Below are 14,513 nucleotides of genomic sequence, written 5' to 3'. Positions count from 1 at the left end.
TTTAATATTTTTATGTGGGGAAAAAAAAAACCACCCAAAACCAAAACTTTCCCAACTCTTCCCTACTTGTTCCCTTCCAAGGAAGCAGAGTTGTGAGACACAGCTGTCAAGCAAGCCCTCTTATGTTAAAGTGACTGACATATAATGACAAAAAAAAAACCAAGAAGAGGAGGTAAACCAGTTAGATTCCACAACAGACTGGAAGAACAGTTTTCTTCCTTCTGTTCCTTCACTTTTCTCAGTGAATTTAACTGAGAACGTCTAGTCTCTTCAGTTATGATACACTGAAAGTATTTTAAAAGTCCAATTAATTAAACCGTATACAATTCATTCGCATAATTTCAGTAACGAAGTCATGCAATTGAAGTATTTAAAAAAACAACTTACCCAAAGGCAGACAGGAATACACAGTCATCGTGTAAAATATTCGCTACTCTTTCAAATGTTCTGTAATTGTCAGAGTCCTTTTGCTCGAAGTACCCAATGATATTTCTTCTGCTGCGCTGTAAAGGCAAAGATTACACTGTAAGTTATCTCAAATTATTAGAAACTGTCAATACTCCACAAGGACATTAAATATAGAGATGCTGTTTATTTATTCAACAGTTAACCAACAAGTATGCAAAACATTTCTTTCTGCCTCCAAATGATGCACATTAATACAAAGACTAAAAGATTTTAATATTCAGAAGCATCGTTATGAGTATTTTCATACTGAAATATTATCATTTTGTCACATACAAGATTATTTCCAAACGATTAAAATTAAAATAGTAATTTGGTAGTGGTGTTACCATAATAAGATTAATGCAGTTGAAAGAGGGATTATATTGGAATAATTTGTAAAACTGGAATTATTATCATTACTTCTAGTTCAAAATTATCACTCAACGTTTCTGAATGGAAAAACCCCCAAGAAGTAAAAGCGTTCTTCAAGTATGTTATCTTTTACATGCTTATACATAGAAGGAAGGAAACTGAAAAACTTACATCAACGGTATTAATTTCTTCCAAATCCTGGACCTCCCGTATAGGATTGCTCTTCTGCTGCCTGATATAATCTGCTATTGCTGTCACAGACCTCTGGCCCCTGTATTCTCTCTTCATCATCATTCCATTCCGGAAGAGCTTCAGCGTTGGGTATTTGCTTATCCTATATCTCTGAGCTATATCCGCTGCAAAATCAATTCAGAAGAAAAATGTACCATTACAGAAGAACACAAAGCATGGTATGTTATACATCTATACATGCACATAGAAGTGGAACCTCTGAGCCAGCAGTCACACATCATTACAGATGAAACTAACTAAAATCAAAAGAAAATAAAATCACTACAAGAGAGAATGGTTAGCAGCTAAGCTCAGTTCTTAATGCTTTGCCTCACTGTAAAACATTCCAAAGTACAGCCTATCAATTTTGACTGAGAAAAGATTTCACCAGTTTCCTAAATATCCTATCAGAGTTTTTAAGGTGCTAACTGTAGTCAAAATTGAGGCGATGATATTTTTATCTCCAAAATTCAGACTATTTTTAATTCAAATTCATACTAATTTCTTGAGGAAAGGTTGATTACCTATCAACATATACACTATGAAGTGTCAGACCAATATTTTTCCCTCCTTTCCAAAGCTGGTACTTTTTAGTTACAGTACGAAAGAGTAGCCTCCAAGAAGTCAGGAGAGATCACGGTGAGGTGCTGGAACAGGCTGCCCAGAGAGGTTGTGGATGCCTCATCCCTAGAGGTGTTTAAGGCCAGGTTGGATGGGGCTCTGGGCAATCTGATCCAGTACTTGATCTAGCAGTGTCTACCCTGCCTGTGGCAAGGGGATTGGAACTTGATGATCCCTGAGGTCCCTTCCAACTCAAGCCATTCTATGATACTACGATAAGCATAGCCAGGGAGGCATCACTTTGTATTTGCTCATCAGAAGAAAATCAGCGTAGGCAAGTCAGGCATCTGCTGCCTCTCTCTTGATGACAGAAGGACCCTTGGTCTGACTGTCTGGCAGTTTATCATAATTTGACCTGGGTTAGATAAAAGACAAGGAGCCCTGTGTATCAAGGTTACCCATCCAAGCCACAGAGATTCAAGACTTCTTATGCTACAGAACTCCACATCCAGAGAACACCAGACTACCCATTTCCTCCCCCCACAACATGAACTTTTTCTTTCAGATATTTCCATTGTCATATGACGATGTATGCCTTGTAGAATCCTCATTTTAGGAGGTCTTGAAGGTTACCCAAAACAGACATTTCAGTCCCTAGGGCTGCGAATCTTCATCAGGTGAAGAAGTTGTATAAAGAAATTAACGGTAATAGAATGCCCACTGCCAAGACTGCATTTGAACATTGCTTCATAATGCAGGATCTTTATAAATTACAATGAGATTCCATGAATACTGGTATTTGAACTAACACAGAGAGATGATAGCTCTACACAAGTCAGTATTTGAAAGCCATCCTTTCACAAAATATAAAATGCGAGTACATGAAAAACTATTTGAATTCATTCACAAGTCAAACAGAGTTAATCTTAAATGTTTCATTAAATCCTGGCATTTGATACAGGCAGAGTTAGCACAAGAAGACCAACTACAGCATTACACTCCGTTTAAAATTGGAAATACACAATGCAAATACGTGGAATATTGTTTGAATTCATTCATAGATCACATTAGTTATAGTAAACCCTAAATTAAATTTAAAATATTTCCAGACGTTCTCACTATTTTCTGATGAAAAAAAAAAAGTGCTTGAAAGAGATAGATGTGGCTTTACTTTAAGAATACCAAACCTCCCCTTCCATCTATAACTTCATATTTCCTTTAAGAGCTACAGACTTGCCTTGCATTGCCAGCCATTTCTAAGCTCAGTGTCACATATTCCTCCACTCAAAGAAATGATGAAATCTGTGTTGGTGGGGGCAAGTCAGACTTTTCACAAAGCACTTTACAGATTACCTCAGCTACAGCTTCACACACACATGCAGCCTATGACTTCATTCTCACATGGCTTCAGACTCCATTACTCTAGTTTAAGATCACAATACACCATCCAAGGAATTGAGCTAGAACATCCGATCATGTCACTGAGAATCCAAAGCCCACTATTCCTAAATTAAAATTAAGTGTATGATGAGCACACTGAGACGCAGCATGAAGACATGCATTTAAATCAGACTCCCACTCACGACGTAGTTAAGAAGCTCCTTCTTACAAAAGGATCACTTACAACAATCTGAGTATGATCCCAAGCTTTTTCCCCTCTCTATTAAAGAACACTTACAACAGTTCTTTTGCTTGCTACTCTTTCACAGATGTGGCACTACATTCACCTTAATGATGTATTATTAAGTACTTAACAACAGCTCTCCCCTGTTAAACCGCTCCTCTCATGACGTGCACACAGTCATAAGACCTGGCAATATTCATATCAGAGTTAGAAAGGACCTCAAGGGACCACCTAAGCTTGGCATCCTAGTTGGTACATCTACTACAATACTGGTAACCTGTACGTTGGACCTAAACAGGTACAGGAAAAGCAATCAATGCTCTACATCAAACTCAGTTACTAAGAAGCTGAGAAACAGCAAATTCAGACCACCTTCTGCTGCAAAGGAGCATTCACAACAGCCGTGCCTACTCCTAGCAGAGCCTCATCAGTAGGTATCCCATAACCTTTTCTTACAGGCTAACAAAATGGCTCTCCTGAGGAGAGCCATCAACAGCCCCCCCAAACTACTACCACATTTTTTATTTTACCCCAAAATAGCTTTCAGACTGATTACTTTTTTTCCTAGCTGAAATAGCAGGAACACAACAAAATCTGTATGTTTGTTTACAGTTTCATTTAACTTCATGCCTTCTTCATTTATGAACCTCAAAGCGTATCACACTGAGTTACTTTGCTTTACAAAAGCACAGTAGTGATACAAGTAATTTTTACTTTATTTCTTTAAGACTGGCATTAACACACCTCACAGATCAGCAGCTCGCTAACACGTTTCAAAAGAGGAGGAGTTCCCTATGGAGTCTGTCCAGTAAAGCACCTCTCAACAACCCACCAGTGAGAAGAAGCTTTCTGTTTTGAAGTACAAAGAATCGATCCAAACCAGTTGGTTTTGTTTGTTAATTTTTCAAGCCAGAAACCACTTTATATGTAAAAGGAAATAATGGTACAGCATATATTTTAATTCATGAGAATTCTCATGAATTAAACACACCAACACCACTGAAGATCTTGACAGCAAAGAATGAAGTGGAACTCAGATACTTATGAGCTGTAAAAAGATAAGGTCTTGGAAACAAAGTACTTGCCTCAACAGATTTACCTTTAATGTATGTTCCACACTGGTTTAATGAGCAAAAATAGCCTAAAGACTTAACGTACACATTTGAGTTATAATCACCTTCCAGAATATCGATAAATTGGTGTAAACCATAACAGCCTATTAAACCCCTGTATGTATTAATATTTAGAGTTTGTATTTTTCATCACACTGCCGCCAACTATCGCTTCTCAGAAAAACATCTTTATATTGGTTATAAGAGCAGACGGAATGCTGGCTTTGTCATTAGGCATCAAACGTTTGGCAGTGCATCAATAATTCTCTTTAATTTGCTTTGCCCTCAGAAGCTGGTGTGAGCTGCTGGGACCCGCAGAGTGCTTCAATAATAGTGCATTAAATGGAAAGTATCTCTGCCTAGCTGACCATTTGAAAGCTATTTCTGAGTGTCCTGAAATCAGCTATTTGGGTTCCCCGCAGAGCATTGGTTTCAAAAAGAAACAGATTATTTGTAATGCAAATAATCCACCATCTCTAGATCATCATCTTAATGGGCAGCTACTAATGAAATCTGCAGGCATAAACACCCTGAAAATATTAGCACATACCTTTTAGTGTTACTAACATACGGAAATCAAGCTAAAACAGGTGGAAACAAAACAAAACAAGAAAAAACCAAACAATAATCTAAACTCCAACATACAAGTAGTATACATGGTTCAGCGTGGATAAATACACTAAAAACTACTGCACACATTAAAATTGTAGAGTTAAAATACTTCACTGTTAGGCTATAACCATAACTGTGCCACGAGATGTCCCATTGCTCACAACTAGCAAATAAACACTGAAAACCAGGAACAACATATAGGGCCATTATTACTTTAATTCAGAAAGGCAGAGCTACTTGGGGAAATAGACTCATCTTTCCCCAAAATATCAAATGATAGGATTTTGTTTTTAATTTGCACATTTTACAGTTTGTGCAGCAGAAGACATGCTCATCTACTTATTAAAGGAACAAAAAGACAAGAAACAGAGAACCCCTGGAGCATGTCCAGAGGAAGGGAAACAAAGCTGGTGAGGGGTCTGGAGCACAGGCCTTATGAAGAGCGGCTGAAGGAGCTGGGATTGTTCAGTCTAGAGAAGAGGAGGCTCAGGGGAGACCTTATTGCTCTCTATAACCACCTGAAGGGAGGTTGTAGTGAGCTGGGGGTCAGCCTCTTCTCTCGTGTGATTAGTGATAGGACTAGAGGGAATGGCTTCAAGCTGCACCAGGGAAGGTTCAGGCTGGACATTGGGAAATACTACTTCTCTGAAAGGGTGGTCAGGCACTGGAATGGGCTGCCCAGAGAGGTGGTGGAGTCACCAACCCTGGTGGTGTTCAAAGAGCGTTTGGATGTTGTGTTGAGGGACATGGTTTAGAGAGAACCATTGGTGAAGGGCGAATGATTGGACTGGATGATCCTGTGGGTCTTTCCCAACCTTAGCGATTCTATAATTCTATGATTCTATGAACTCACAATCTTCCAGTACTAAAAAGAGGGACCATAACTCTTGGCTGCATAACTATCTAACTATCTAGCCCACTACTCCCATCCAAGGGGAAGATTTAATCCCAGATGCATTTAGGATTCCCATGGTCATGAACTGGACCTACAGATCTTTGGGATGGGACAAACTCTTGCCGGCTGCTCCTAACAGTTTGAAAAGTCAGCTTCAGCTACCACGTCGATACTGTTTACTTATTTAAATGTATTTTTATGATTGGGATCTCCCTGAATTGCACAAAATAGGAGTTCTGTTTTGCTGGGCGTCTACATGTACATATACAAAATAGAACACAAATTGCTGCCAGTGGAAGATACTCAGCTGAAGTTACTGGCTTTCCCATTTGCAAGAGAGCAAAGATACCCCAGGAGAAAAATCCCTTCTAGCATCAAAACAGCTAGATGATCAAAATGAGAGAAGAAAAAAGTAAATGAAATCAGTTACTTCTCACAGAGATGCATTTTTTTCCCCCATGTTCTTCCTCTCTTTAGTACATGAAACAGAGCACTAAAACACATCTGTCAGGCCAGTGGTAAATCCCAGAAATGTGTTACAAACTAACAGCAATTCATCAACTTTCCAAGTACGATTCTTTCTACAGATTAACAACTTTGTAAAGACTAAATATTATAATTAGGGTCAGTTACAACCGAATCTTCGCTGGGATTTGAGGCCACCTGGCAACTTCTACTACCCCCTAAGAATCCTAACCTTCTATAAATAAACTATGTGGGCAAATGCTGCTCCTCCAGAAGTACAGAATAGCAAAGCGAATCTTACACTAGGAAAATCACCATAATAATCTCAGCACTACCCATCTGTTTGTCAGTATGTAACAGATGTTCCTTACATTTTACTTATTACGAGATTAACGGGAAACTTCTGGGATTAATATGGTCATAAAATAAGTATCTTTTTCATGTATTTAGGGGGACATATCAAAATAAACAAGTATTTCTTCATGTGTACAGACAGCAAAGCAGGACAGCTCTGAAACTACCAAGTACGCAAAAGGCAGCTTGCAGTTCACTATGACTCTTAGAGAAAACAGCTGAGCAAAACACATGCTGACCATTGCTCCCTTTTCTTGGCCGTTTTGCACCAGTGCCTCTTGACCCCTGGCCAGTTTGCTTTGTTTCCCTTTTTCCCTTTTTCCCCCAATAAACAAGAAAGGATGAACTGATAAAAACTGTGCATGTATGGAGAAAAGGAGAAAGCAACACGGGAAATTGCCCCGATCAATTTTGAAGAGGTTCAGCGATACATACAAGCAACAGCCTCTGGACTAAATGATGGAGCAGGTCCACCCACACCTTAGTCTGCTTTCTAATAACTTACAGGTAGGGTAGCACAGAAAAACTCAATTGAGATCTACTTACAATGTTGATCACAGTCCACTCTAGCAAACACTACTTGATTCTTATCTGGGTATTCTTCCTTAATTACATTAGAAGCCTCCTCAAAAATAGGATGCAACATTTGGCTGAAGCGGCACCTGGGGAAAAAAAAAAACGTAAGATTACAATTTCAAATATTAACTTTAAAAAATTTAATTGTAGATTAAGGAAATATTTGAATAATTCAAGTGGAAAAAAATATACTCTAGAAGAATACATAACTCAAGATGTGTTCCGATGATTTATCAGTTTAAGAAACAACATTCATCAACCAAGTCTTTAAGAAACATACTCTGATATTCACAGAGGTCGCTCATCATTCTTTTCCTACCCAAATTATCCCTGGACAAGCAGCTTTAAAGATCTAAGAAAAGATTTGCACTGTTGAGATTTGAAAATTCACCTATGATCCCTTTCAAGAAATATGAGGGAAAGAACTATACAACTTCTGCTGTTAAACACGTAAGTATTGCTCATTATATTATCACTCACATTTGGTGGAAGTTATGCCTAATTTAAACAGACTGCTATTAGATTACTAGGAACAAAAGAATTCCATGGGATTCTTCTAACCATGCCAGATTTCGAAGAAAATCTTCTCTTTCTGCCCATGAAAAAGGCTGTAGATGGTCATAAATGAAGCCTCAGATATTCTGGTGGTTTTGGGGAGGTTAAGGTGACACTACTGCACCAGTCCATCACTAATATATCAGTCAGAGAACTTCATCTGTTCTTCCAAACACATAGCAGAACTTTAACTTGAGGTCATGACAGCACCATGGAAGTCATCAGGACAAGACCTCAAGGAGCACCTCAAAGCAGACCTGCAATAAAACAGCCTCCTCTGAAGGCTGGCACATGGCAGCAAACATTCCAACTATAGAGGCAGGTTTTCCTCTCAAAATACAAAGAGGGCTGAAAGCTCATCTCCCGAGATAAATCTGACACTGGTCACAGCAACTGCACGCCACATTTATTTAGCATGTATATGCTACATATGGCTTCTTTGTCCCTCATTCTCCTTCGTAATTACAACAGTATATCCACATCTGTCCTCATTCAATTCACATTATATCATAGGTTGGCAGTACACAACATTAGGAGTTTAATCCTGAATGTCTCTATATAACGATCCTAATCAAGGCTCTCATATTTTAAATTTACAGCCCACTATAATGGCAATAACTTGCAAGCTTACACAACTTCTACAACAGCAGGGGCTGTGTTAACAGAGATCTAAACCAGGACTTTTGTTGTCTTTCTACGTCGAGTTTTAAAATACTGTTTTCCCTACACCACAGGAAGCATCAGAACACTAATTTTTAACCTTCTGTAGGTTGCCTTCAGCAACACACAAAAACCACTTTTTCAATGGCAACAAATATACTACATTTCAGTGTATGAGAACTACTCGCAAAAATTCGATTGGTTTCATTGTTTCTCAGGTCAACGGAATTTGAAGAGATGCAAACGAACACAGAAATTGTCTATAAAATCACTTTATCTTAAATTTTGCACTTGCTATTTCTAGGCCATACAGACCAGCAGTCTTGGGCATACGTGGAATGTAGGAGAGGTGAAAAGAATCAGAACTTTAATCTGCTCGATGACCTTTGATTCTGACAGTCAATGTTTTGTGCTCACAAAGCAAAACAGCAAGCAGAATATTTAAAGTACAGTATTACCTTAGCTTACATATTTGTTTAAGTTAAAGCTATTTACACCCTAATTCACTTTAAACAAGGAACAGAGAAAGTGATTTATTTCTCTGACCTCATTTTCAATATTAATTTGCATATTAAATTTTATTTCCCTTGAATACTTTACTCATTTGCTTATCGTTAAAGGCTCTTTTAGAAATACTAATGCTTAAACAGAACATTTAAAATTATTTCTAACACAATTGAAAAATGGAGTATGGGTACTTAAATTAATTCTAACAACGATTTTATAGGCAAGTTAAAAATCAATCAAACAGTTCCCACTAAGTACGTCTCTCACGGTGACTGACCTCATATTCTTCCCTTTTCTATTTGCTCAAGTTTTACAGAATTGCAGGGGTTGGAAGAGACCTCAAGAGATCATCAATTCCAACCCCCAACTAAAGCAGGTTCCCTACAAAAGGCCACACAGGTAGGTGTCCAGACAGGTCTTGAATATCTCCACGGAATGAGACTCCACAACCTCTCTGGGCAGCCTGTTCCAGTGCTCCATCACCCTTACCATAGAGAAGTTCTTCTGTATGTTTGTACGGAACTTCCTATGTTCAAGTTTTAAACCATTACTCCTTGTCCTGTTGGTACACACCACCGAGAAGAGCCTGGCCTCATCCATTTGCCTCCCACTTCCCTTCAGATACTTATAAACACTAATCAGATCCCCCCTCAGTCGTCTTTTCCCCAGGCTGAAAAGACCCAGGTTAGTCTGTTTTTCCTCATATGGGAGATGCCCCAGGCCCTTTATCATCTTTGTGGCCCTCTCCTGGACTCTACACTTGCTCTTGTTGAACCTCACCAGGTTCATCCCTGCCCAATAATCCAGCGTGTCCAGGTCTCACTGAATGGCAGCACAGCCTTCCAGTGCGTCAGCCACTGCCCCCCAGCTTTGTATCATCAGCAAACTTGCTGAAGGTGGACTCTATCCTTTCACCCAAGTCATTGATGAAGATATTGAACAAGAGCGGACAACCTTCAATTCTCTAGTTCTCCACCTGGAAGGCTTTCCTTTAGAGATCAGTTTGACTTCTTCAAATGTAATGTCATGCTTTTTGTTTACTAGTATACATGTAGGGGATCAACAGAGTGGAAAATTAAAAATAAAGAAGGAATATTCTAAACAACCTTATGCTAAAAATGAAACCTGTCTTGCTATGAGGGGAAAAAACAAAACAAACCAAAAAAACAGCAAGAAATCCCAAACAAAGAAACACAAAAGAAGTTACTCCTTACTACCACAGAACTACAGAACTTTTTTTTTCCTCTGACAAAGGCCCTGAATGAAACAAAATACGACAGAGCAGTAGAAGGGGAAATAATCAGGACACACACACACAGACACACACTCTACAAGACAAATAAAAACTAACAGGAAAGACCTAGTTTGAAAGTAACATACCAGTGTACCTTTAATTAAGATATTATTGCCAAACATGACACTTTTCAAAAGGAACAAGTTTAAACATAGGGAAAAAAAAAACTTTTATAACTTACCAATCAGCATAGAAATTAACTAAAGCAACATCTGCGTTGTCTGGGAAAGGAAGAAGAAAAGAACCCAATGTTACATTGTGAGGCAGGCAACGTTCCTGGCATTTTAATCCAGATTACAAAATTTACAAGATTACAAAAAATATGCATAAAAATATAAACGCTGGAATTTCTAGATTACTCAGCCCACAGTCTGCTAGAAAAATACTAGGACAAATCATTATAGCAAATGGGAATGTGGTGAAGGAGGTCTACAGTCGAGCATTTTTTTGTATATCAGACATTAAAGATGACAATTCTTAAGGCTTACGATACAAAATAAGTAACACATTACACAAAATTCTGGATTTACAATGAAGATACTGAAATCCAGAAGCTGCACTCCAGTATCTCTCTCAAACATTATGTATTTTCAAGTGCTCAAAGAAATGGTTAAAAGCTGAAGTGTTAGCTGCTTGGGTTCAAAGAATGACAACATACGGGCTGCCTGTGCAACTTGCTCTGGTTTGTCCACATCTGTCTTACTTGTTGAGACACTGGATGCTAGGGCAAAACAGGGCAGAGGAACCTTCAAATACCCCCTCTAAAGAGCTAAGGAAAACACTTGAAAAAATGCAATACTACAGGGATAAGGTAGCAAAATAATGCTCCGTTCAATATTTTAAAGTAAAAAAAGGAAAGATTTCAAAATCAGAAAGACACGTGCACTTAAAACCTCCTGCTTAGTAATAAACTGTGATCTTTGCACACCACAATAACCATGCTGTGAACTGATTTTTATTAGTACTAACGAACTAGATATTGAAAAAAATTGTAACAAATATTTGAATTATAGGGCATCAGTCACATAGCTCATAGAATGGCTCTACATTTTTCAGCATGTAAAGAGGTATTTACAAACAGATTCATAGTCATACATTTACTACACAAATCAGTGCAGTCGAAGGCAAATTAAAACAAAATATGTCCTTTGAACAGTTCTAATTAAAAGGATATTTTTATGAATGTACATGCAACAACACAGGATTGGTTTTGTTCCCCCTTTCTCTCCCAAACCCCCTTCTCCCCCCCCCCTACAAACACAATCAGATATTAACAAATGGCATCCTTTTCAGACAAGAGGCATCTATTTACTTTAAGGCACTTTAAATACTAATTTGTGTCACTTTTCTATGAGCCATTGGAAATCAAGACAGCACTTAACCTGAGAAAAAGAATAGCTGAACAATCAGGGCATTTAATATGACCCACTACCGTGGGTTTCAGTTATTGCTATTTTTTGGGAGCTCTTAAAACACTCTGCTGACAGGCTCTGGCTAGTTATAATTGAAGGTTCTCATCTGCAAACAAGACACTTGGCATTTTTCTTAGACACTTCAAATTGTCATTTAGATTGTACTGAAGTAATCTTTTAAGCAATACGTTAAGTTAGCTGTCTGCACTAAAACTTCTATGCAGATCACAATTCATATTTTCAGAGCTAGGGTATATATATATTCATGTAATAATATTGCAAGACTCTCACAGATAGGTGACTGCAAACAAAGTAGTCTGTACATTGTGCAAAGTAAAAAAAAAAAAAAAGATTCAAAGTACTCACTTAAAATGTCATCTATATTTCCGCTATCTAGACTTGTTATTTCACTTCTTGTTGGATTAAAAAGCCAAGACACCTACAAGAGAAACCAAACCGGTCAGGTATGTAGATATTTCAACAGCAAAGAAGTAACATTCAAAAGCTGAAGAACAAACAGCAAAGTAACTATAAATCAGCCCAAGCATTTCAGATGATAGCACTGTCACAAATGCAAAAATAAACACTGTTTACAGATGTAACATTCTTGCACAGTTAAAACAAAACTGGTCATTTCTTCATATAATGCTTTATTATGTTGGTAGAAATTTATGTTGGCAGAAATGTTACAGGTGCTATTTGTACCTTTAGGAAAAACTTCTGTTCTTAAATGTGTTCTGAACAGAGGAACAAAACCCACATTTTAGACACTCACCAGCCCTGCACATCCCCAAAGAGTGTAGGCCCATCCATTTCACCCAGAGACAAGTCATTTCTGATGCTACTTACAGGACTTCTCTGACTAAAAGGTGTCTCACTAGGTAATGCTTGCAAATGCATCCATTTTTATTGCTTTTTAAGAAAATATAAGATTACAGCTAGTTTAATTAGATAGCTCTAATATATAAACGTCAACGTATCTCCTGTATTTCTTATCTCTGCCTCTGTATCAGCACGTAATTGGCACAAACTTAGCAGACTTGTTAAGAACTGAAGAAATCACATCAGCCATATTGTTCAATCTCAAAGTAACACATACTGCTCTTAATGCAACTATCCTAACAATACAGTTTTATGAAAGGACATGCTCTCGTACTCACTGCAATAAGCATAGTTCTTTTACCTCAAAACGCGGTGGAGGAAAGTACTCGTGTGAACTGTAATATGCTTGTACTTCAGAAGAGGCAACTGTACAAGTCTCTGATCATAACAATATAAACTCTTGATCTGGGATGCTGACATTTCCTACCCAAGCAAGCCAGTCAGAAAGCCAGCCCTTTTAAACTAGGGCCAGAGCATGGACTAAATGCTCCACTGAGATGTCTTTCAATCTACTTTCTCTGAAGAGCCTACAATCTTTGAGCTGAGAGGGATGATAGGAAAGGGAAAGGAAGGTTTTCAGTAGAGAACTGACAGAAATGCACACAGGTCAAGGAGTTATGCAGAGAACAGAGAATCAAACAACCACAGAATATCCTGAAGGGACCCACAAGGATCATCATGTCCAACTCCTGGCTCCACACAGCACTACCCAACATTCAAACTCTATGCCTGAGAGCTATGTCCAAATGCTGCTTCAACTCTGGCACTCGAGGCCATGCCCACTGCTCTAGAGAGCCTGTTCCATGCCCACTGCCCTCTGGTGAAGTCTTTTCCTAATCATCAACCTGACCAGGGCAGGTCACCAGAGAGCAGAGCTCAGCACTGCCCCTCTGCTCCCCTCATGAGGAGCTGTGGGCCTCCATGAGGCCTCCCTCAGTGCCCTCAGGGCCTTCGGTTTAGTTCTCATAACTGCAAAGAAACTGCTTCTGACCGGAGGGCTGCTTTTACTAAAGGCACTGGGACAGGGGGAATAAAATAAAGCTGGAAACAGTAAAATCACAGCGTGTGGAGAAGCTGGAGCAATGTAACATGAGGATCTCAGCATTTCCAGATGAGCCTGAGACCCCTCCTATAGCAGAGCTGTGCCAGTGGCTGACCACCTAAGGGTGTGATGGATTTAGCAAACAACTACAAGCAGCGAGACCCCAGGGTATGCTTGTCTTTGACACTGTTTACAATTTATCAAGAGACTAATTCAATGCCAAACATCAAGCCTTCCAGCATTTGTTGCAAACGCATATCAAATACTGACTTCTCAAAAACATCAGATACAGTGGATGTCTGCTTCCATTACAATTAGTTTAAAAAATGATGGGAATCTTTCGCAGTGAGACACTGTCAATAAGTCTGAAACTATCACCATAAGCAGGACGTAGGTGAGGTTTCCAGCAATGGTTTTCAATTCCTTTGGATTCGTGCATCACTAAACACTTCTCAGTGAAGACACTGATCACCTTGTATTTCCCACACAGAAACTGCTGGGCTGCACACAGATTCCGTCTTACACTACAAGCTGATAGCTCTCCAGCTGCTGTAAAGCAGAATGCCCACCACTGCTTTTCACTTGCTATCTAGATATCACTGTACACAGGTCTAAGATCTCTGGAGGACCTTGCACAGCCCTCCTGCGGCACCTGAAATCTACTAGAGGCAAGTGTCCAGCAGCTGGCTTCTAGATGATGGTGTAGAACAAAAAAATATGGTTGAGTTCACAGAGGAAACTACCAGCAGAAGGACACTGTCTGCAGTAAAGTATCTGAGTAAGCAAGCTGTAGGATGCATAGGTTGTGGCAGCTCAGTATGGGGGAAGCACCCTTGAAGAGCTCTGTAGCTGACTGCAGCCTAACCAGGTGGAATAGAAGACTCTGCTCTGCAAGGACTGAAGGGAGATAGC

At 39.0% G+C, this 14,513-nt stretch overlaps 1 protein-coding gene across 1 annotated transcript in view; it reads right to left on the bottom strand.

Annotated features, from left to right (window-relative positions):
• The window catches only part of ERP44 (endoplasmic reticulum protein 44), a 47,640-nt gene that overhangs the window by 14,797 nt on the left and 18,330 nt on the right, over positions 1 to 14,513 (bottom strand). Inside the window, exons 2-6 of the mRNA XM_419079.7 lie at positions 12,044 to 12,116; positions 10,447 to 10,486; positions 7,220 to 7,335; positions 991 to 1,175; positions 388 to 503 (exon numbers count right to left, since the gene is read on the bottom strand). Of these exons, the coding sequence (XP_419079.2) occupies positions 388 to 503; positions 991 to 1,175; positions 7,220 to 7,335; positions 10,447 to 10,486; positions 12,044 to 12,116 (530 nt within the window). The remainder of the gene's footprint in view (positions 1 to 387; positions 504 to 990; positions 1,176 to 7,219; positions 7,336 to 10,446; positions 10,487 to 12,043; positions 12,117 to 14,513) is intronic.

Source organism: Gallus gallus, chromosome 2 (genome assembly GCF_016699485.2).
Source record: "Gallus gallus isolate bGalGal1 chromosome 2, bGalGal1.mat.broiler.GRCg7b, whole genome shotgun sequence".
Taxonomy (NCBI): Eukaryota; Metazoa; Chordata; class Aves; order Galliformes; family Phasianidae; genus Gallus; species Gallus gallus.
Note: the sequence above shows the minus strand (reverse complement) of the source record. Positions and strands in the feature narration are given on the sequence as shown.